This window comes from Leucoraja erinacea, chromosome 25, assembly GCF_028641065.1.
Source record: "Leucoraja erinacea ecotype New England chromosome 25, Leri_hhj_1, whole genome shotgun sequence".
Lineage (NCBI taxonomy): Eukaryota > Metazoa > Chordata > Chondrichthyes > Rajiformes > Rajidae > Leucoraja > Leucoraja erinaceus.
Window position 1 is genome coordinate 31,978,001 of NC_073401.1, and position 24,126 is coordinate 32,002,126.

Sequence of the window (24,126 nt, forward strand, 5' to 3'; positions counted from 1 at the left end):
CACTGGCCACTCAAATCAGCGGCCCCGGACAATTTTTATGATTGGTTTATTGAATTTTAACATTGTGTTTTTTTACCTGCTTTTAACTATTTATACTGTTCCATCAGGGACTGGATTGTTTTTAGTGTTATTATGTATGAAGTGTTTAAATTTCATGTGCAATGCTCCGCTATTCACTGGGAAACGTCTTTTCATTTTGCACTGTAACAACTGTTGCTTGCAAGATGACAATAAAGGTTGATTGATTGATTGATTGATTGAGGAGGTGCCTGTCCCTTTAAGAGATGCACACAGCTGGAGGCGGGCCCATCAATCACAGCCGGCGGGAATGAACCCGACCCCTCACGGATTGGCCGGAGCGGATGTCAGTCAGCGGGCGGTGCAGGGGGCGGGACATCCGGCGGAGAGGGGACTTCCGGCGAAGGCAGCGAGCGAGGGGGCTGGCGGAGAGACGCGGGCGCCATGTTTGATGGTGGAGTCTAAGTGGGCAGAGACGGCAGAGACGCCCGCCACGCCTCCCGGCGCTCCATTCCGCTCCTCTGCCGGACGGGGCGGGCAGGCCGAGGTGCCGACCGGGGCTGGGAGCGGCGAGAGAGCGGCGGGCGGGACAGGGCCCCGGTCGAGGCGCGCCTCCTCTCGCCGCTGTGGAAGGACGAGCGGGTAAGCGGGAGGGAGGCCGTGCGCATGCGCATGCGCCGCGGGGACGCGCACGCCGCTGGCTGGCGGGGGAGGGGCGGGGCCGGGGCGTGCGTGCGCGCCACCGACACGACAGGTGCCTGTGTCAGGAAGAACTGCAGGTGGACAAGAGTGTTTTATTGTCATATGTCCCAGATAGAACAATGACATTCTCACACAGTAACTCAGCGGGGCAGACAAGCAGCTCTGGAGAGAAGGCATGGGACGGCTGTGGAGAGGATGTTTCCACTAGTGGGAGAGTCTAGGACTAGAGGGCACAGCCTCAGAATTAAAGGACGTTCTTTTAGGAAGGAGATGAGGAGGAATATAGAAACTTACAAAATTCTTAAGGGGTTGGACAGGCTAGATGCAGGAAGATTGTTCCCGATGTTGGGGAAGTCCAGGACAAGGGGTCGCAGCTTAAGGATAAGGGGGAAATCTTTTAAAACCGAGATGAACTTTTTCACACAGAGAGTGGTGAATCTCTGGAATTCTCTGAAGGTAGTTGAGGCCAGTTCATTGGCTATATTTAAGAGGGAGTTAGATGTGGCCCTTGTGGCTAAGGGGATCAGGGGGTATGGAGAGAAGGCAGGTACGGGATACTGAGTTGGATGATCAGCCATGATCATATTGAATGGCGGTGCAGGCTCGAAGGGCCGAATGGCCTACTCCTGCACCTATTGTCTATGTTTCTATGTGACGTTCAGTGCTGAGTGATGCTCTACCTAGAGCTACTCAGCGTACTAGAAACATAGAACATAGGTGCAGGAGTAGGCCATTCGGCCTTTCGAGCCTGCACCACCATTCAATATGATCATGGCTGATCATCCAACTCAGTATCCCGTACCTGCCTTCTCTCCATACCCCCTGATCCCTTTAGCCACAAGGGCCACATCTAACTCCCTCTTAAAATAGCCAATGAACTGTGGCCTCAAATACCTTCTGTGGCAGAGAATTCCACAGATTCACCACTCTGTGTGAATTTTTTTTTTCTCATCCTAAAAGATTTCCCCCTTATCCTTAAACTGTGACCCCTTCTGGACTTCCCCAACATCGGGAACAATCTTCCTGCATCTAGCCTGTCCAACCCCTTAAGAATTTTGTACGTTTCTATAAGATCCCCCCCTCAATCTTCTAAATTCTAGCAAGTACAAGCCGAGTCTCTCCAGTCTTTCTTCATATGAAAGTCCTGACATCCCAGGAATCAGTCTGGTGAACCTTCTCTGTACTCCCTCTATGGCAAGAATGTCTTTCCTCAGATTAGGAGACCAAAACTGTACACAATACTCCAGGTGTGGTCTCACCAAGACCCTGTACAACTGCAGTAGAACCTCCATGTTCCTATACTCAAATCCTTTTGCTATGAATGCGAACATACCATTTGCTTTCTTCACTGCCTGCTGCACCTGCATGCCTACTTTCAATGACTGGTGTACCATGACACCCAGGTCTTGTTGCATCTCCCCTTTTCCTAGAGTGTTTTATTGTCAAATGTCCAAGATAGAACAATGACATTCTCACACAATAACTCAGTGGGACAGGCAAGCAGCTCTGGAGAGGAGGAATGGGAGCCGTTCAGTGCTGAGTGGTGCTCTACCTTGAGCTATTCAGCGTACTACATCCAGATCCAGATTCAATCCAGTCTTAAACCACAATAAAGATGCGTGAAACATGAAATTAAAGTTAGATAGAGCTCTTAGGGCGAGCGGAATCAAGGGATATGGGGAGAAGGCAGGAACGGGGTACCGATTGTGGATGATCAGATTGAATGGCGGTGCTGGCTCGAAAGGCTGAATGGCCTACTCCTGCACCTATTGTCTGTGTATCAAAGTGTACGAAAGAACTGCAGATGCTGGTTTAAACTGAAGGTGGACACAAAAGGCTGGAGTAACTCAGCAGGATAGGCAAGCAGCTCTGGAGAAAAGGAATGTGTTAGTACAGTTTAGTTTATTAGCATGTGCACTGAGGTACAGTGTAAACCTTCTTGTTTCCTGCTATTCAGTCAGCAGAAAGACAATCCAGGATTACAATTACGAGGATGTTGCCAGGACTAGAGGGTGAGAGCTATAGGGAGAGGTTGAGCAAGCTTGGACCAGAGGACAAGGTTTAAGGTGAAGGGAAAAAGATTTAATAAGAATCTGAGAGGTAACCTTTTCACACAAAGGGTGGTGGGTGCATTGAACAAGCTGCCAGAGGAGGTGGTTGAGGCTGGGACTATCCCAATTCCATTCTGTTTGTTGTTTGTCTTTTTGCACAAAGTCCGTGAGCATTGCCACTTTTCATTTCACTGCACATCTCGTATGTGTATGTGACGAATAAACTTGACTTGACATTTAAGAAACAGTTAGACAGGTACATGGATAGGACAGGTTTGGAGAGATATGGACCAAGTGCAGGCAAGTAGGACTAGTGTAGTTGGGACATGTTGGCCGATGTGGGCAAGTTGGGCCGAAGGGCTTGTTTCCACACTGTCTCATTCTATGATGCAAATCGAGCCATTTACAGTGTATAAATACATGATAAGGGAATAACATTTAGTGCAAGGTAAACCAGAAAAGTCCGATCAAGGATAGTCCGAGGGTCACCAAAGAGGTAGATAGTAGTTCAGCACTGCTCTCTGGTTGTGGTAGGATGGTTCAATTGCCTGATAACAACTGGGATGAAACTGTTCCTGAATCTAGAGGAACCACCCGACTAGTTCTCCGACTAGTTTCACTCTCATTTACTGATTGTGTGCTTCCTTGTCACCTTCCTTTCAGCAAACAATGAACCTTTCTACATTTCTACTGAGGGAGTGCAGCGTAGGTTCATCAAGTTAATTCCCAGGACGGCGGGACTGCTATATTTTGATAGAATGGAGCAGTTGGGCTTGTATACTCTTGAATTTAGAAGGATGAGAGGGGATCTTATTGAAACATATAAGATTATTCAGCGTTTGGACACGCTAGAGGCAGGAAACGTTCCCGATGTTTGGGAGGAGTCCAAAACTAGGGGCCACAGTTTAAGAATAAGGGGTCGGCCATTTAGAACGGAGATGAGGAAAACCTTTTTCACACAGAAAGTTGTGAGTCTGTGGAATTCTCTGCCTCAGGGTGGTGGAGGCTGGTTGGGATATGGGGAGAAGGCAGGAACGGGGTACTGATTGTGGCTGATCAGCCATGATCACATTGAAATGCGGTGCTGGCTCCTGCACCTATTGTCTATTTGCTTATTGTCTGGAGAGCAGGAGCACAACAGGTGGATCAGATTTAGATTCAATTTTAATTGTCATTGTCGGTGTAAAGTGAAGCCAGGAATGAGATGCAGGTGAACTGGTCCGGGGGGGGGGTGGTGATTGGCAGTCACCGAGGTACGTTGTTGAGTAGAGTGACAGCCGCCGAAAATAAGCTGTTCCTCGACCTGCTGGTTCGGCAACGGAGAGACCTGTAGCGCCTCCCGGATGGAGGAGGGTAAACAGTCCCATGTGGGTGCAGAGCAGTCCTTGGCGATGCTGAGCGCCCTCCGCAGACAGGCTTGCTTTGGACAGACTCAATGGAGGGGAGCGAGGAACGGTGATGGGGGGAGGGCAAAGTGAAGCCCGAAGAGATCTGAACTGGTCAGTAGGCAGGCGAGGTATGTGGGCCCATTGTGGTGCAAGCTAAGGATTGAAAATGGCGGGTGGGGGAGAAACCAAAGTCTGCCAGGACTATGCAAGGAGTCGGAGAACAGCAGATGTAGTACTTTTGTTCAAGAAAGCCATTAAGGCTAGCTCAGGTAATTACAAAACCTTGAGTCTAGCATTCATAGGGAATTTATCGTGAATAGTTCTGAGGGAAAGGATTAATCTGAATTTGGAAGGACAGGGATTAAACAAGGATAGCATGGATTTGTAAACAAATCTTGTCTAATGGATTTGGATGTATATTTTGAAGAGGTAACAAAGTGTGTTGATAATGGCAGTGTAGTTGATGCAATCCTCATGAACTTCACCCTGGCTTTTCCCAAGGTCCCACAGTGGGGTTTGATCCAGAGGTTTAAAGCCTATTGGAGCCAGAGAAAGATAGCAAATTGGATCCAACATTGTTGTGGTACTACAAGACTGTACTTGACATACAACTGATTGCACCTCAGAAAGTACCTCATTGACAGGATCGTTTAAGAAGGAATTGCAGATGCTGGAAAAATCGAAGGTAGACAAAAATGCTGGAGAAACTCAGCAGGTGAGGCAGCATCTATGGAGTGAAGGAATAGGTGACGTTTCGGCTCGAGACCTGCGCTCCATAGATGTTGCCTAACCCACTGAGTTTCTCCAGCATTTTTGTCTACCCTCATTGACAGGATCGGGATGTGAGGGATAGTACATAAATTGCTTTTTGTTTTTAAGTTTCTCTGAAAGTAGCATATCACCTTGGTCATAAGTTCAGAAACTATGCAAATGTTTATGAATTCAATGAAAGTGCACTTTAAAAAATATATAGAATAGGTAACTATTTGTGATTGTTGTGTTTGGATTTTCTTTGAGCACTGGTTAGCACTCTTTTCACATGACGACAAACTAAACTGAACTGGAGTAGGAAGAAGATAGAATCTTTCCTCAGGAAATGACTTGGATTAGTTGAATCTGAGTTCGGTTTGTAGCACGTGGAAGCCGGAGGTGGCTCTGCGAGGTACACTGGAGGCCCCTGCGTGGGGGGAACCGCCGTGAGGGGGGTGGGGGTGAACAAAGGAGGACCTGGTGCGGGATACTTTGTAAATTGGTCAGCGCCCTTTATGTGGTGACTATTTGCATACAAGCAAAGAATTTCACTGTGACTTGTCACATGTGACAAAGTATTCAATTCAAAATCTGTTATGCAAAGAAACAGGCATGATGACCGTGGGCATTTTCTTTTGCAAATCACTTTGCTCTTGCATCAGTATAATGAGACTCGCACAGCCATTGCATTAAAATTCCTGGTAGCACACGTCACTGTTGGAATGTCATGACTTATTAAAATAACATTAATCATAGCGCACACCAGAAAACTGTAATAATGGTGATTTCTTTAAAGTGTAATTTTGGCTGTCAGGCCATGGCGACATTTCATATATTTAGCCCTAATCCTTGTGCTCCATCCAATTTAAATCTCCAACTTCAAAGCTCTGTACATTCTTGGTCATCTCAATCTTCACTCCAGTGATCCAACACTAACCTACTTGTGGCCTTTGCACTGCTACTAGACAAGGTGACTCTCTGAAGAAGGGTCTCGACCCAAAACGTCACCAATCCATGTTCCCCAGAGATGCTGCCTAACCTGCTGAGTTACTCCAGCACTTTGTGTCCTTTTGACTCTAAATAAGCTTTTAACGTCAGCGTTAAGAGTGTTTTACTGTCTTATGCCTCGAAATGGAACTTGGCTCTGATTCTAACTTTTCCTTTCTTCTTGGCTAACTAGAGGGATTTTCTGACAAAAGTTAGGTGATGTCAGGGTAGGAGGAGTGTGGTGTGGGGCATAAGTGGATCCATCGCACTGAAGGGTTGTGTTTGTGCTGTTCATGTTGTTATCAGTCCACTTTAAATCATCTTGAAGCATGTCGGCACCTGAGTGTTGAAACACTGCAGATTGTTGTGTTATTCAATTAACATTTGTGTCGGTCCATTTGGCTTGATTTAAAATTGCTGCTAGCATATTGTAGGGGCGACAACTAGATTGTAACCCATTGAGCTCCCAGCCAGCTATCCAGACCTGCCATTGCATTATACTCTCTTTGTATAATAATGGGACTGGAGTTTATTGTGGATTTAATTTCAATAATTTGATCCTTTCCTCGCTCTGCTAGCTACGTCCTCAAAACATCTAATCGGGTTAAGTATTTCTCTTACACAAAATCACATTGATTTTGCCTTGGTATGTTACACTTTTTTAAGCACTCTGTTATCGCTCATGGATTCTGACATTTTGCAGATATCGGAAATTAGACGAACTGGCTTACAGTTTTAATTTTGCTAGCACCCTTCTTTCTTGATTACTTGTGCTTCCAGCATTTGGGGAATTTTGGAAGCTGATGACCAATGAATGCAGGTGCCATCCTTGCTGCCACCTCCGTTACAGCCCTCGGATGCAGCCCCTTGTTTCTTTATTTTTTTATGTGATTTTTTTTTAATCGTCTTAAAAATGTCTATGTTCTTATTCCTTCCTATTAATTTCCTGTCCCAATTTTTAAAAGACTAATCTTTGACACTTTCTTCATCCATGTGTACTTGTGAAAACTCTTTAAATCTGTTTCTGCTCACTTTTTCTCTCTTTTAGTCAACCTTTATTGTTTCAAAAAACTTTCAGGCCTCCCGCTATTCTTTGCCACTTCATCAACCATTTCAATGTAATACCATTTTTAACATCTTTAGTTATCCTTGGTTGGGTTTTTATTTCTCAGTGGAATACTTCTTAAAAATTAGATCATTTTTCTTATAATGTCTGCAATTACACTTCATCCATATTCTTAATCTAGTTAACTCATCCCTCATATCCGTATAATTGCCTTTATTTCAGTTTAAGACTCCAGTGTTGGAAACAAAATTGTCCTACTCAAATTGCAAGTGAAATTCATACTTTATCTCTCTCTGCCAGAGGATGATTGATGATACGACAACTAATTAGTCTACCTCATTACACATTACTAATCTAAAATGGCCTGTTCCCTAGTTCGGCCCTCAATATATTTTCTCAGGATACAGATTTAAATATGTACTTTGAACGTGCTCATGGCCACCTTTGTCAGTTTGATTTCCTCCGTCTATATGAGGTTTAAAATCGTTCATGATTTTTGCAATAACTTCTTGTCACAAGACTTATTTATCAAGATATATCGGCGGGACCAAGCGCAGACTCGGCGATCGTTTCGCTGAACACCTCCGCTCGGTCCGCCTAAACCGACCTGATCTCCCGGTTGCTCAACACTAACTCCCCCTCCCATTCCCACACTGACCTTTCTGTCCTGGGCCTCCTCCATTGTCAGAGTGAGGCCCAGCGCAAATTGGAGGAACAGCACCTAATATTTCGCTTGGACAGCTTACACTCCAGTGGTATGAACATTGACTTCTCTAACTTCAAATAGCACTTGCTTTCCCTCTTTCTCCATCCCCTCCCCCTTCCCAGTTCTCCCACCAATCCTGTTGTCTCCAAACAACATTTTATCTCTGTACCGCCCACTCCCCTGACATCAATCTGAAGAAGGGTCTCGACCCGATACGTCACCCATTCCTTCTCCAGAGATGCTGCCTGTCCCGCTGAGTTACACCAGCAGTTTGCGTCTACCTTTGAATTAAACCTGCATCTGCAGTTCTTTCCTGCACATTATTTGTCAAGTGATATGTTGTCAAAGTCCAGGTGTTGTTAGGTAGGATAGAGGTTACATTCTTTGTAATCAAAGTGGCATTTTTCTGAACAATGGATTAAAAAAATATAACGAATGTGACGTGCATTCTAAAATTGCATGGTGTAATGTAATCGCCTAGTCTTTGGTGAAGTCCTGATTGTGAAATAACTTCCTGGTGAGTTAGTTCCCAGGTAACTGCCATTTGGGTAATTGTCCCAACACAACCATGCCAATGATGCTAAAAATAGTACAGAAGTGCAGGTAAAGTGATATTGTGAAGATGGCAAGAATAACATATTGGAGATAATAGGATGTTAGATTTAACTTTTATGATGTGCTGATCTGTCAGTTATATGAAGAAAGACTGGATAGACTTGGTATATACTCTCTAGAATTTAGGAGATTGAGAGGGGATCTTATAGAAACTTACAAAATTCTTAAGGGGTTGGACAGGCTAGATGCAGGAAGATTGTTCCCGATGTTAGGGAAGTCCAGGACAAGGGGTCACAGCTTAAGGAAAAGGGGGAAATCCTTTAAAACCGAGATGAGAAGAACTTTTTTCACACACAGAGTGGTGAATCTCTGGAACTCTCTGCCACAGAGGGTAGTTGAGGCCAGTTCATTGGCTATATTTAAGAGGGAGTTAGATGTGGCCCTTGTGGCTAAGGGGATCAGGGGGTATGGAGAGATGGCAGGTACGGGATACTGAGTTGGATGATCAGCCATGATCATATTGAATGGCGGTGCAGGCTCGAAGGGCCGAATGGCCTACTCCTGCACCTAATTTCTATGTTTCTATATATATTTCCCAAAGTCACCTTTTGGATACTTGGCCACTAATTTCCATGGAGGAGTCCCACAAAAGGCTGCCTGGTAACAGCTAACAAGGATATATGTACAGAGAACAAATTCACATTGTCACATTATCAACATTTCCCTGGTATGATTTGGATAGATACATCCCTGTAGTAATATCTATGATTTAGGAGAAAGTGCAGAATTCACTGATGATAGACACACACAAAAAGCTGGAGTAACTCAGTGGGACAGGTAGCATCTCTGGAGAGAAGGAATGGGTAACGTTTCGGATCGGGTCTGAAGAAGGTTCTCAACCCGAAACGTGACCCGTTTCTTCTCTCCAGAGTTTCTTCTCCTGTCCCACTGAGTTACTCCAGCATTTTGTGTCTCCTCGGTGTGAACCAGCATCTGCAGTTCCTTCCTGTAGGATTCACTTGATATTTGCTGCTGAATAAATTATTATTTTTGCATTTTGACAGTTAAAATTTATTTTTTGATGTTTTATTAATTCATATTTTAAAAATGGGTTTAATTTAGAGATGTAGCGCGGAAAAAAGCCCTTCGGCCCACCGAGTCTGCACTGACCAGTGATCCTTGCACATTAACACTACCCTACAAACATTGAGGACAGTTTTACATTTAAAGCCCAGCCAATTAACCTACCAACCCGTATGTTTTTGGAGCATTTTACATAGAAACATAGAAAATAGTTGCAGGAAGAGGCCATTTGGCCCTTCGAGCCAGCACCGCCATTCATCGTGATCATGGCTGATCGTCCCTTAACAATAACCCATGCCTGCCTTCTCCCCATATCCCTTGACTCCACTAGCCTCTAAATTTTGGATTGCTGTTTAATTTTTTTTGTATTTGGTTACATATTGGAAAAATAAGCCATCTTTTTCTTCTAGGGTGGCGCTGATCGAAGAGCGATGATGCACCATGGCAGTGGTCCACAAAACATACAGCGGCCACTGCAGAGATCCAAGTCGTATACTGGCGCCGAGGGAGATGAACAGGCGGCATTACCCCATTCTCCTGCCGCGACGTTCGCTCCAACTCTCAGCCCTGTGCCGCACACTGTGGCCAGCCCGTCTGGGCCGCAGTCCCCGAGCTACCAGCTGCAGCAGCTGATCATGAACCGGAGCCCTGCATCTGCCCAGAATGTCAACATCACGCTGCAGAGTGTTGGCCAGGTGATGTCCGGGAATCAGCAGATCACGCTGGCCCCTCTCCCCATTCAAAACCCAGCCTCCCCAGGTTTCCAGTACAGTTCTCAGGCTGTGGGGCAGCAGAGGAGGTTTGAGCATGGGTCCCCTTCGTATATTCAAGTCACCTCTCCCTTGCCTCAAGTACAGCCACAGAGTCCCACTCAGCATAGCCCTGCGTCAATGTTACAGAGCGTGCAACGAACTGGGGCCACAGCCACGGGGCTGAGTTTGTGCAACCAGAGCCCCACCCGTGGATATGTGGACGCCAACGTGCTGGTCAGGCAGCTCAACCTCAGCCCGTCGAGCGGTGGCCACTTTGTATACCAGGACCCCTCTGGCCTTGCTCAGATCACCTCGAGCGTTGGTGGGCAGGTACAGCTGACGGCGGCCGCCTCCTCGATCTCCTTATCGCGGGAGCGTAGACTGTCACAGCCACACTCCCAGACCGGTGGGACCATTCATCACCTTGGCCCTCAGAGCCCAGTGGCCAGTGGAGCGATGCAGCCCCTGCCCAGCGCCAGCCACATCACCACGTCCAACCTCCCTCCACAGATCAGCAGCATCATACAAGGACAGCTGATCCAGCAGCAGCAGCAGGTTCTTCACGGCCAGCAGATGGCCAGGCCTATAAATTATGAACGGACACCCTTATCCTTGACCACCGGAGTGGTGGGACCATCAGGGTTTGGAATGACATCGCCGCCCCCTCCTTCCAGCCCCTCTCGGAATGCTGCCGCTCAGGGCTTGGCAGCGGCAGGTCTGGCCTCCACTGCCAGTTGCATCCCGGTCGTCAGGAGACAACCAAAGAAGCTGGAGGAAATCCCAGCCGCCTCTCCGGAGATCTCTCAGCTGAGAAAGCAGTGTTTGGAGAACCACCTTGATCAAATGGAGACTCTGAGGGAGACTTTTAAGGATTACCTGGTTGAACTCTTCTTCCTTCAGCACTGTCAGGGAAATATGATGGACTACTTGGCATTCAGAAGGAAACCCTGTCTGGCCTTGTTGGCGTATCTGAAGCAGAGTGATTTGGACCTGGAAGAGGAGGAGGAGGATGAACAATCCGAGGTCATTAATGATGAGGTAAAAAAAATACTATTTGCTCTTTAGTGCAAGTACCGTTCCCATCTCCCACCTTGTGGCAACCGCACGCTGAGAAAGTGTCAAATCAAGTCACATTTATTATATAGCACATTTAAAAAACAACACTCGTTGGCCAAAGTGCTTTACATTTGTTATAAGAATAGTATAGACAAACAAACTACATACATATATACATATAGCCCTCAGCCCTCACTGAGTGGATGTCAGGAAAGGCTTGGGAGTAGAGATAAGTTTTTAGTCTTGACTTAAAGGAGTCGATGGAGGGGGCAGTTTTGATGGGAAGGGGATGCTGTTCCACAGCCTAGGAGCTGCAACCGCAAAGGTGCGGTCGCCCCTAAGCTTATGCCGAGACCGCGGGATATTCAGCAGCCCCAATTGTTTGCATCCGCTGGTACAGAGAACCCTCTTACATTGGCCGTGTAAATTCGATTGACCTTCCAGCCCGGTGACATTCGAAGAGGTTATTTAGACCTGTTAAATGGATGCCGATCATTTTTTGTAAAGCTTTCCAAATCGGGCCTGCAAATTATGAAATACTCTAATGTTCCGTGTGTCTGGGCATTGACAGACACAATCCAGCCTGCGTTTAACACAAGAGTGGGAGCCTCTGTCTATGTAGTTTTGTTCAGGAGATGCACTGATCATTTTCATCTTAGTCTGATCGTCATGTTAAACTTGCATTCACCCACCCTCCTCTCTTGAACATAGTGTCTCCATTTATTATTGAGTGTTTCAACCAAAATCCAATCATTCTATGCCGAATTATGACATGCTATCTCAGTTAACAATTCCAAATGTTAAGAACAGTATTTTCTTGCAAATATCCCGTACTATAAACTTATTATTGCTTCAGTGTTTAATCGTCAATATGATCGTAAACAGTTAAATTTTCTCAAATGTATCAAATTCATAATCTCAGGTAGTTAATATGATTTTTTTTCTCTGTGCAAAATCAGCCAGGAGTAATTTATAGTGTTAAACTAAATCAGAACTTTGCATGGACAAGTTTGGAAGAAAGAACCATGATTCCAATGGCCATTCAGAATCAATAGAGTTATATGTGGTCTAAAGATTAATACAATTTAAAAATAAATTGAATGCTAGTGGGATACTTTTCCCATTTCCATTGTGCATAGAAATGTATATTGGTGAAGATGGTTGAAATATTGTTGATCTGCATGGTTCCATTTCCATATGTTTTTGTTGAATATGCTCTTTGTTTTGCCACCCGGCCGGCCTCTTGGTGATCTCTGTTTAGTCACATTCACCATGATCCATCATCACCTAGAATGTTGGTCTTATGTTCGTGGTAAGGAAAGCCAGGAATGTTCTGCAGTTCCATTCGCAGCGATGGTTTCCAAAGCCAGCAAGGGACATGGTCCCATCCCACACGGCTGGACACGTGATTCAGGAAATAATAATGTGACATTGGAATGAAAAGCTGAACTTTTCAGAAATAGGGCATTGGGTCCTTTAAATCCCAGGTTTAAGTTTGATTTGGAGTCATTACTGATTTTTGACTGTTGGGAAATGTTACCTAATCTTGGCAGATTCCAGTAATCAGAATCAGAATCAGAATTACCTTTATTGTCGTTCAGACCAAAATTTCGTGCCTGCAGTCATACATATAATAAAAATAACAATAACACACAATAAACATAAATTTAACATCCACCACAGTGAGTTCACCAGGCACCTCCTCACTGTGATGGAAGGCAAAAGTCTTAAAGATTAAGGATCGGATTCATTTCTTAGTGAGTGTGTGTCTGTGTGTGTGTGTCTGTGTGTGTGTCTGTGTGTGTGTGTGTCTGTGTGTGTGTGTGCGTCTGTGTGTGTGTGTGTGTGTGTGTGTGTGTGTGTCAGTGTATGTGTGTAAGTGTGTGTGTGTGCGTCTGTGTGTGTGTGTGTGTGAGTGTATGTGCGTGTGCGTGTGTGCGTCTGTGTGTGTGTATGTGCGTCTGTGTGTGTGTGTGCGTCTGTGTGTGAGTATGTGCGCGTGCGTGTGTGTGTGTGTGTGTTTTCATAGAACATAATTCTGTTGAATTAAAGGATTTGTATGGCGTGTTTGAAAATCAGAGACGCTGGAAGCACTCAGGAGGTCGGGCAGCAACTGTGGGAAGTGAAACAGATAACCTTTCATCATTAATGAGATTGTTGAAATAGGTTCTGTCCATTCCACTCCCGACCTCTACGACATTAAATTAACTTGGATACTCTCTTTCCCAGTCTGAAGTAAAGTCTTCAACCTGAAATGCTAACTCTTTTTTTCTCTCCATAGACTTGATTTATTGAATGTTTCCAGCATTTTCTGTTTTTATTTCAGGTTTTCCGATCTGCAGGTTTAAAATTATTTTCAAGCGGCTATTCATCAGATTTCTATAGATTCAATCCTTTTTTTCCCTTTTGTGTTGTCATGTGTTTTTTTTCCCCATTAGGACATTAAACTAGGTGATTTTGTTGTTGAGTTTTTATCCAGATGCCCCAAAAGGTTCTAAATTATGATCTGTGCAGTGTTGCCATCTTGTTGATGGTTTGATGGTTGGATCACATTGAAGGGCCGAATGGCCTACTCCTGCACCTATTGTCTATTGTTGTGTTAAGCCTTGAGTGACTATAACTTGCTCCAAGGCACTTTGTGAAGAGCTTGACGTTTTCCTCTTGTCCTGGCCACATTGCTTTCTCAATCAGTGCAATCAGAAGCAAGCTACTCGACTCTCTTTCATTCAAGTACTGTTGCAGGGACCTTGGTGGTGACTGCTGGCTCATGCATTTGTGCATTGTCTGTGGAGACCTGAAGAAATGGAGCATGCTTTAGAAACAAAAGCATGCTCATTTCATCTCATTTAAAAGGCAGCTCTGGGCTTTTCAGTTGTAGCAAAAAGGTACAAAAGATGAAATGCAAGACCATAGTCTGATTTGAAGTTGTATTTGGAACAGAGCATTACATAAATGATTACCATGCACGCATTCAGTTTAATCTGTCTGTCGCTACTTTGGATTTATAACTTCAGTAGATCCGTTAATCGAGTCATTTTTTAAAGAATGACTTGAAGCTGAAATTGCTGCACTATTATTTTTCAATTCTGCAATAACCAAAACATATTTGAAATACATACTCCAGGGAAAAGTGTTCCACGGAAAACCTAATGTCTGACTAATATAGTTGGCTAATTACTACAAGCCTTTAAATATTTTAGGTTTTATATTTTACAGTATACTTTGCTCTTCTTCTGAAACGTTAAACAGGGCTACGTAGCACTGTTGATATTCTCTGCAAGTTCCAAAAACATGTCACCACCATGATTTGCTTTTGAACTTGGTACAGAGAAAAATGCAAAAACCATTTATGTACAGCAAGTGCTGACAAACAGCAGAGGTTTGTCTCTTGAGGTTTGTGTGGGTTTTCTCCGGGAACTCCGGTTTCCTCCCGCACTCCAAGAACGTACAGGTTTGTAGGCTAATTGGAAATTGTTCCTAGTGTGTCTAGGGTAGTGTTAGTGGATCGGCATGGACTCGGTGGGCCGAAGGGCCTGTTTCCGCACTGTATCAGAACTAAACAAAAAAAGTGAAGAATTGTCAACCAAGTGATCTCTCACTTGGTGATTGAAGTTAGACAGAAATGCTGGAGAAACTCAGCAGTCTGAAGAAGGGTTTCGGCCCGAAACGTTGCCTATTTCCTTCGCTCCATAGATGCTGCTGCACCCGCTGAGTTTCTCCAGCATTTTTGTCTACCTTCGATTTTTCCAGCATCTGCAGTTCTTTCTTAAACAAGAGTGATTGAAGTGCTCCTTGCTCTTCTGCCTGCAAACATTACATGGGAGCTAGGGTTTCTGCCTGGATAGACAGTCAGCAGTATGAAGGATCGGATAACACTACACTGTACAAGGAATCTGGAGTCTTGGTCACCAATGTCATGAGTTCAATTTCTGTCTCAGCAGCTGAAGAACTTTCAAGTTGCCAATTAAATAATCTGCGACTGTAAAGTCAAAGCCAATGTCAAAAGTGACCATGAAACTAGGGCCCAAACTCAGAATGCTGCATCATGCCAACGTGTTTTCAATTTGTCCCAGCTAGTCAGTCAATGGCATGAAAAATCATTATATTGTGACAAGGCGACAGCAGCTCAAGAAGATAGTGCACAATTAAATAATGGCGATAAATGACAGCTTGGCCAGTGATGGACATCTACTGCATACGTCTGTTATAAAGGGGATAAACTGATTGCATTGAATAATTTATTTGTGGTAAATCAGTTATTTAAAATGCAGCCAATCTTTAAACTGGATAAGTGCTATGTGGATTTTTCACATTCTTTTTAGTACTTTGTTAGTTTTTCTCCGTCAGGTTTTATTTAAACTAAAGAAATGTAACCATGTAAATAATTATCCTGTGTAGGCAGGGCCTGCAGATGCTGGATTGAATCAAAGGTAGACACAAAATGCTGGAGTAACTCAGCGGAACAGGCAGCGTCTCTGGAGAGAAAGAATGGGTGACGTATCGGGTTGAGAAGAAGGGTCTCGACCCAAAACGTCACCCATTCCTTCTCTCCAGAGACGCTGCCTGTCCAGCTGAGTTACTCCAGCATTTTGTGTCTATAATCATAAACATACTTTATTAGCCAAGTATGTTTTGCAACATACGAGGAATTTCAATACAAGGCAACAAAACACACAAAATACATTTTAACATAAACATCCACCACAGTAACTCCTCCACATTCCTCACTGTGATGTTGAATGGCTCGAAGGGCTGAATGGCCTACTCCTGCACCTACTTTCTATGTTTCCATGATTGGTAAAGTTATAAAGATATATAGTAAAATATAACCCATTCAATTTCAAACTATTTTCTGGCACTATAACTCCTAATTCATGCAAGTTTCTCAAGTTTGAATATATTTAAAATTATTCTCTGGTGGGTAGTAGATTACGTAGGGGATAGGACATGTTCTGGGATAAGACATGGGATAGGATTAACAAGATTTATAAATACATCAGTGAATACTGGAAATGATTTATTAGTACAGTTTAGAAACTGGTGTGATATGTTAGAAGAATTTGTTCTGTTTTTCTTTAATTGTTCTGTCATTGGGCAAAAGGAACATTTAATGTTTTCAACCATTATACTATTATCAAGACCCACGATATCAGTGAAAGAATTGTCTAGACGCAAATAAATTTGAACATCTGCAAATGTTTGGCTCAAACGTTAGTAAATCTGTCTAATCTTAAATATGTTTGAATATAGAGTGTTATGATAAATTGAGCTAGCAGTTTGAAAATTAGGTAACAGAAAGTGATGAAAGTGTTAAGATGTTTAAGAAAGAACTGCAGATGCTGGAAAAATCGAAGTTAGACAAAAATGCTGAAGGAACTCAGCGGGACAGGCAGCATCTATGGAGAGAAAGAATAGGCAATGTTTTGGGTCGAGACCCTTCTTCAAGTATTAAGATAGTAATTAATGTCTTGTAACAGAGAGGCATATCTCAGATTCTTGTTTGGATATATAAACAAACATATATAAATACAAGTATTTATATAAATCTCACTGTAAATATATTTTATAGTAGACATATATAAATACAAGTATTCTACTAGGTAGGGATTTCTGTAAACGGCAGCATTTACTGCCCATGTCTAGTTGCGTGTGAGGAGGTGGTGAGGTGTCACCTTCAACTGTTATAAACCTTGTGTTTTATTAGGGAGAGTGCCGCATGCGTTTGATCCTGTGACTATGAAGCAACTGTGTTAGTTTCCAAGTTAGGGTGTTGTGTGACTTGGAGGTGAACTTGTGGCCTGAGATGCTGTTGACCTCGTTCTTCCAGATGTTAGAGGTGAAAGTTAGAGGCAATGTCGTGGAGGACATCTTGGCATGACGCAGCACTCCATTGACAGTACATCAGTGGTGGTGGAGTTTTCAGGATCTCAACTAAGTGGCTTGTTTTTTTTTTGTTAGTGTTGAGTCTGTATGGGCTGCCCCCATCTAATCAAGTTGGGACGTTACAGTTATGCAAGGTGTTGGTGAGGCCACATTTGCAGTATTGTGTTCAGTTTTGAATTTAATTTTGAGATACAGCGAGGAACTAGGCCCTTCGGCCCACTGAGTCTATACCAACCAGCGATCCCCGCACAAGAATACTATCCTACATGCAATAGGGACAATTTATATTTATACCAATCCAATTAAACTACAAACCTGTACGTCTTTGGAGTGTGGAACAAAACCAAAGAAATCGGGGAAAACCCACGCAGGATTTGGGCAGATGGGACGAGTGTAGATGGGGCATGTCGGCATGGGCAAGTCTGTTATCCTGCTGTATCACTCTAGGATTGTGACCAATACCTTGTAGATGTTTGAATGGGGATGTTGGATAACTTATTCACTGCTTGGGACCATCGACCTTTCTCCTAGTAAATGGGAATCGGTAGGATAGAATGACCATCCAGGGCATTGGCTGGCTGGAGATTTGGACAAAGTGATGCAGTTGAATGTTAAGTCAAGTCAAGTCACATTTATTTATATAGCACATTTAAAAAACATTGGCCAAAGTGCTTTACATTTGTTATAAGAATAGCACAACAAAACAGACTACATACATATATACATGTAGCCCTCACTCAGAGGATGTCAAGAAAGGCTTGGGAATATAGATAAGTCTTTAGTCTTGACTTAAAAGAGTCGATGGAGGGGGCAGTTCTGATGGAAAGGGGGATGCTGCTGTTCCACAGCCTAGGGGCTGCAACCACAAAGGCACGGTCGCCCCTGAGCTTGTGCCTAGACCGTGGGATATTCAGCAACCCCAAGTCGGCCGATCTGAGGGGCCTGGAGGTGGAGTGGTGGGTGAGAAGACTTTTTATGTAGGTGGGGGCAAGCCCATTGAAGGCTTTGTGGACATGGAGGAGGATCTTGAAGTTTATACGGAACCGCACAGGGAGCCAGTGGAGAGAGGCCAGGATCGGGGGGATGTGGTCCCTTTTTCGGGTGCCCGTCAGGAGTCTCGCACACTGCGGCGTTTTGGACCAGTTACGGAAGGTGGGCATTGTTTGGTGCGTGTGGGGTGCAGATGTTACTTTCTGCATTGTAAGATTTAACCAGTGTTTCAAGACTTGCTCGGTGTAATCACTGAGCTTAACATCTTAGTGATGAAAATTCAAACCTTTCAGCTTTGTCGTTCCCCGTGGTGGTTATGGCATTTTAATAGTGATGTATTGGATTTCATTTTATCTCCTTAATTAGATTTGCCTAGTTGTAATAAGTCTCCTGAGCGGAGTAAAAGCAGTTGAATACAATTTGTACAATACTTAAGTTGAGAGAGAGCACAATGAAATAAATTGATAGTTAATTGCGGTCTATTGCGTACTTGTTTATGTGGTGCTGAGGAATTAAAACAAATAACGTCTAATGTTTTTCTTGTCCTTCATGGTAAACCGTAGGTGGCACGGTGGTGCAGCAGTAAAGCTGCTGCCTTACAGCGCTTGAGACCCGGGTTTGATCCCGACTACGGGTGCTATCTGTACGGAGTTTGCACGTTCTCCCGGAGGAAACCCAGGCAGTCACAGGGAGAATGTACAAACTCCACACAAACAGCACCCGAGGTCAGGATCGAAACCTAGGCTCAACTCTACTCAAGAGTTACCTGTGGCAGAATTAGTAACTGATATGCAGGATTTGACTGCTTCTCTGGATCTGTGTAGTCTCGTAGATTTACTTCCAATTTGAGGGCTAGTGTGAGGGATTGTTAATGAGGTTCCTGGTTGTGTCTTGCTGCATGAAGGCATGTTTATGCATTAGGTCGTGGACACTGAAGCAAAGTTGACTGAAGCTTCCACTCCCATCTGACTGAAATTTGTAGTTGTCGTAATTTCAAGTTTGATATCGTTGCCTTAAAATTCATGCGGATCTTTGTATTACAGATGTCACAGTAGGCAGTTTTGGCAAACATTTTTATTTTGGCCGTGTAATAACTACAAAACAATTTTTTAACTGAATTGTGTGAAACAATCCTAGGAATTAAGAAAGGAATCTCTACAGAAGTTTCCTGGCTATCCTTCGAATACAACTTACATTTTTTCCACTCTGACTTAATGTTTCAGTGATGAACCTGTGAATGAATGCATTGTTTTTATTTAAGGTAAAAGTGGTGACAGGAAAGGATGGCCAGGCAGGGACGCCAGTTGCCATAGCAACACAGCTCCCCCCTAATGTTTCTGCTGCATTTTCAACACAGCAGCAGCAACAGTTTCAGGTAAGGAGTCAATGTGGCACCAACAAGTCTGTGAATCATTCTAGCATCAGAAGGGTTAAATCCTGCTGCATCCTCGTGCTGCTGCCCTTGCCTCCATCTCTAATGCGTGCTCTTTCTTGTCCCTCCGCAGCAGACCCATCAAGGTACCCCAGTGGCGGGCACAGCCAATACCGTGGAGATTGAAGCTTTCAAGAGGCAGCAGGCTTTGGCTCAAGCAGGTACGTCCCTGTCCCCACTCCTTGTTATCGTGCAGTGTGTGCAACAGGTGTGACAATGTAACGTGTGCGGAGTGAATTGTCTTGCTTGGCCACCAGGTTGAAGCAGGTAGACCTCTACTTAACACAAGGTTGAAGCACGTGGACCTCTTTGACATATATTTAATAATATTTACACTCTTTCTCTGTAGTAAAGAGACTTCTTTGCAGTAAAGAGACTTCTAAAACGTTACAAGTAAACGTAAAGGATTTGTTTTCACCAAATACTCTGCATTCAAAGGCTGTCACAAATGTATGCATTGTTCTGAAGATAGATACAAAATGCTGGAGTAATTCGGCGGGACAGGCAGCATCTCTGGAGAGAAGGAATGGGTGACGTTTCGGGTTGAGACATTCAGGCATTGTTCTGGTGCCCTCCAATCTACTTAATGTTCCTGCGTCATTCCTTTGAAACCCTGTTTCATCCTTGGATTGTTGCAACTGCTTTCCTCCCCGGCCTCTTCTTAATCTACTTGCATGGCAGTGAGATATACTAGTTCTGGTTCCCCTTTTATATACAATCACCCTTTTCTCAGGGTGGCGAGGTGTTCCAAGGTCCTAAGCTAGTAGGCTGCAGGGCAGTGTGTCAGAAGGAACTGCAGATGCTGGTTTAAACCGAAGATAGACACAAAAAGCAGGAGTAACTTAGGCAGCATCTCTGGTGAGAGGTTTCGGGTTGAGACCCTTCTTCAGACTGACATCAGGGGAGAGGGAGAAACATAGATAAGGAAGTGTAAGGTGTGAAAATAGGACAAAGGGAATGAAGAATAGATCATTGTTAGCTGGGAGTTAGCTGCTTTTTTAAATCTCTGTTCAAAGCAGCAGAGATAAAATGTAGTCGGAGACAGTAAGACTGGTCGGAGAACTGCGAAGGTGGAGGGATGGAGAGAGAGGGAAAGCAAGGGTTACTCGAAGTTAGAGAAGTCAATGTTCATACCGCTGGGGTGTAAACTACTCAAGCAAAATATTACGTTCTGTTCCTCCAATTTGCACTGGGCCTCACTCTGACAAGCAAGAGACGGAAGATCATTGGAAAGGGCAATGAAAGCTTCTGACTGTAGTCAGTAGAAGATGTCAGTAGTAAAGTGAGAGGGGAAAGATTTTAATAGGAATCCGAGGGACAAATTTTTCTTACATTAGTGGTGGATATATGGAAGGGACTGCCAGTGGAGTGGGTGCTATCACAATGTTTAGGAAACATTTAGACAGATACATGGATAGAAAAGGTTTGGAGGGATTGGGCCAAATGCAGACATGTGGGGCTAGTGTGGATGGGGCATGCTGGTCGGCATGGGCAGGTTGGGCCGAAGGGTCTGATTCTATGACCCTGGTGTGCAATAGAGATGGAGTTGCCGTGGGCTTGCCGCTGCGGTTCTTGGTGTACATTAATGATTAAAGCTACCCTGGAGGTATGGAGCACAACGGAAATGTAGAGATGACATGAAAGCTAGATGTGTTGGAAACAGTGAGGGACCTAGTCATAGCCTACCTCATAGCATCACATAGAATGTTCTAGAAAGATGGAATTCTTTCACACAGACGGCTGTGGAGGCCAAGTCAGTGGATATTTTTAAGGCAGAGGTAGATAGATTTGTGTCGGGGATTATGGGGAGAAGGCAGGAGAATGGGGTTAGGAGGGAGAGATAGATCAGCCATGATTGAATGGCGGAGTAGACTTATGCTTGTTTTCTAACTTTTCGTAGTTTTGATGAAAGTTTTTGACCACAAACAGTAACTGTTTCTCCCCAGAAGCTGCCTGACCTGCTGCTAAATGCAGCAGTTTCTATTTTAATTTGAATACCTTGCATGTACGCTGGTGCCTGCCTGAACATTCATGTGGATGTTTTCTCTATGTCTACTGAACGATAAGGAAATAAAATGAAGTCAGAAATTCATTGTTGGTCTGCTTTATTTCTAACGTGAAGACCCAGGATGACAGCGACTCATTGATAAACCTGGTTCATTGGTTGCGTCGTGGTTAGTGTCATTCCTGCCTTACTTCCTGTGTTATCTGTTTGAGTCATTTCTGTGGCTTTATCTGGGCTGTTTCTGCAGCTATTGCCAGCTCTCGCTGACTGATTCTGTGTACGTTATTGTTTTTTAATCACCTTATTTTCAAAGCAGAGAACTCCCATCGTGTTAGTCGAGGAAGCAACTTCATACTTGGCTTGTTAACGTTTTATCATTTTGACATTTTTCCATCTTATACCAATTTTTACTCTTGTTTGAGTACATTTGCTTTATAAATCCAATATTTAAAACTTTTTTTGTGTAATAAGCATCATAAAATGTATCGGAAGAAAAACTAGAGTCAAATCAATTAAATGTGGGAGAAAAAAACAGAATGTATGGCATGGAAGGTGAAGCCAAACTTTCTTTTGAGTAGAAAGGAACTGCAGATGCTGGTTTATACTGAAGATAAACTCAGTGCTGGAGTAACTCAGCGGGCTAGCAGCATCTCTGCAGAAATAGGATGGGTGACATTTTTGCTGGGACCCTTCTTCAGAAGAAGCTGTTCTTAAGCCTGGACATCCGAGCTTTGAAGCTTCTTGACGATACTTCCAGCCTTCCTGATGCAACGCACTGCGAAGATGGACTGGGAGGAAGGAGGTGACGAGCCTGTGCTGGGCTGGGCTGTGTTCTCAGCTCTCTGCAGGTTCAGCTGGTCAAGAGCAGTGCAATGCATCCTATCAACATCAGAAGAGTTCGAGAGACTCCTCATGGACACGCTGAATCTTCTCAGGCGCATAAGCAAGTAAATGTGCTGATGCAACAATAGGTGCAGGAGGAGGCCATTCGGCCCTTCGAGCCAGCGCCACCATTCACTGTGATCATGGCTGGTCATCCCCAATCAGTATCCCGTTCCTGCCTTCTCCCCGTATCAATTCAATTCAATTCAATGAACTTTATTTATCCGCTAGAAACTTTGACTCCCCTTACTTTAACTCTCTCTTGAAAGCATCCAGAGAGCCGGCCTCCACTGCCTTCTGAGGCAGAGAATTCCACTGATTCACAACTCTGGGTGAAAAAGTTTCAGCCAGAGATTTTGAAAATGTGCTTTTGTGATCACCGCATTAGCATGAAAGGACTAGGTTGGGTTGTTGATGTTATGGATGCCCAGGAACACGATGCAGTTGACTATGTCTACAGCAGCTCCGTTGGCAGGATTGTGTTCACCCCTTTGCTTCCTTCAGTCAACAATTAATTATTTTGGCTTACTGGCGTTAAGAAGCAGGTTATTGTTCTGACACCATAACACGTTTCTCGATGCCTTTGTACTCCTCTCATTGTTGTTGTTGATCCGGCTGATAACGCTGGGATTGCCGGTGAAATTACAGATGTAGCTGGCACTGTACGTGGCCATGCGGTCGTGGTATACAGTGTGTAGAGCAGGGGGCTGAGCACACACAACCCTGAGGTGGGTCAGCATGGAGGAACTACAGATGCTGGTTTAAACCGAAGATAGACACAAAATGCTGGAGTAACTCAGCGGGACAGGCAGCATCTCTGGAAAGAAGGAATGGGTGACGTTTTGGGTCGAGACACTTGTTCAGACTGATTGAGATGTGCAGGCCAGGAGGTTAAAGGTCAGTGCATTGTCTTCTCAAGTCGTTACATCCAGTCACCTAGATATTGAATGGGTGAAGATCTGTCTTGTCAGTAGCTGGTTTTGCATTTCTCCTTGTTGTGTAGTTCGTGGAGCATTGCAGCAATTCACACTCTCAAACTGGTAAACTTATGACATTTACTTCAGTGATTCAGCGCCTGTGAGCATTCGTTGTTTGACTTTCCCAATATGGGGCAGGGGTGTTAATGAATACCAACTGGAAACATGCCAGTCAATAGACAATGAATAATAGGTCCAGGAGTAGGCCATTCGGCCCTTCCAGCCAGCACCGCCATTCAATGTGATCATGGCTGAGCCTGTACAGTTTAACAAGTGCAACCCACTATTTATGGCTCTTTGCAGACAGAGCCATTTACTCCAGTGCCTTGGAAGATGCTGTGCTTTAGAGCAGTGCTTCTTAACCCGGTGGATATTAGTTCACCCACTAGTTCCAGTGCCTTGGAAGATGCTGTGCTTTAGAGCAGTGCTTCTTAAACTGGTGGATATTAGTTCACACACTAGTTCCAGTGCCTTGGAAGATGCTGTGCTTTAGAGCAGTGCTTCTTAAACTGGTGGATACTAGTTCACACACTAGTTCCAGTGCCTTGGAAGATGCTGTGCTTTAGAGCAATGCTTCTTAAACTGGTGGATATTAGTTCACACACTAGTTCCAGTGCCTTGGAAGATGCTGTGCTTTAGACCAGTGCTTCTTAAACTGGTGGATGGTTCACCCAAGCGTGAATGAACTTATTTTGGGGTGAATTAGTTAATTTATGTTTTTTGCTCATGTGACAAAATGAATTATACACAAGGTAGAATATGGCGAAAATTACCAAAAAACATAAGAAAATCTAGTTGAGGGTGAATGCAATTTTGTGATAAAGACACTGAAATAATTTAAGA

At 44.1% G+C, this 24,126-nt stretch overlaps 1 protein-coding gene across 11 annotated transcripts in view; it reads left to right on the plus strand.

The window, feature by feature from the left end:
• Window positions 1-435: 435 nt before the first annotated feature.
• ep400 (E1A binding protein p400) overlaps window positions 436-24,126 on the plus strand; it is a 114,758-nt gene continuing 91,067 nt past the window's right edge. For 4 of the 11 annotated variants that reach the window (XM_055655507.1, XM_055655509.1, XM_055655515.1 and 1 more), the window contains exons 1-4: window positions 436-660; window positions 9,717-11,096; window positions 19,249-19,362; window positions 19,493-19,580. In XM_055655507.1, coding sequence (XP_055511482.1) covers window positions 9,738-11,096; window positions 19,249-19,362; window positions 19,493-19,580 — 1,561 coding nt within the window. In that variant the 5' untranslated portion in view covers window positions 436-660; window positions 9,717-9,737. The remainder of the gene's footprint in view (window positions 661-9,716; window positions 11,097-19,248; window positions 19,363-19,492; window positions 19,581-24,126) is intronic. The other 7 variants (XM_055655512.1, XM_055655511.1, XM_055655516.1 and 4 more) reach the window with 2 other exon arrangements.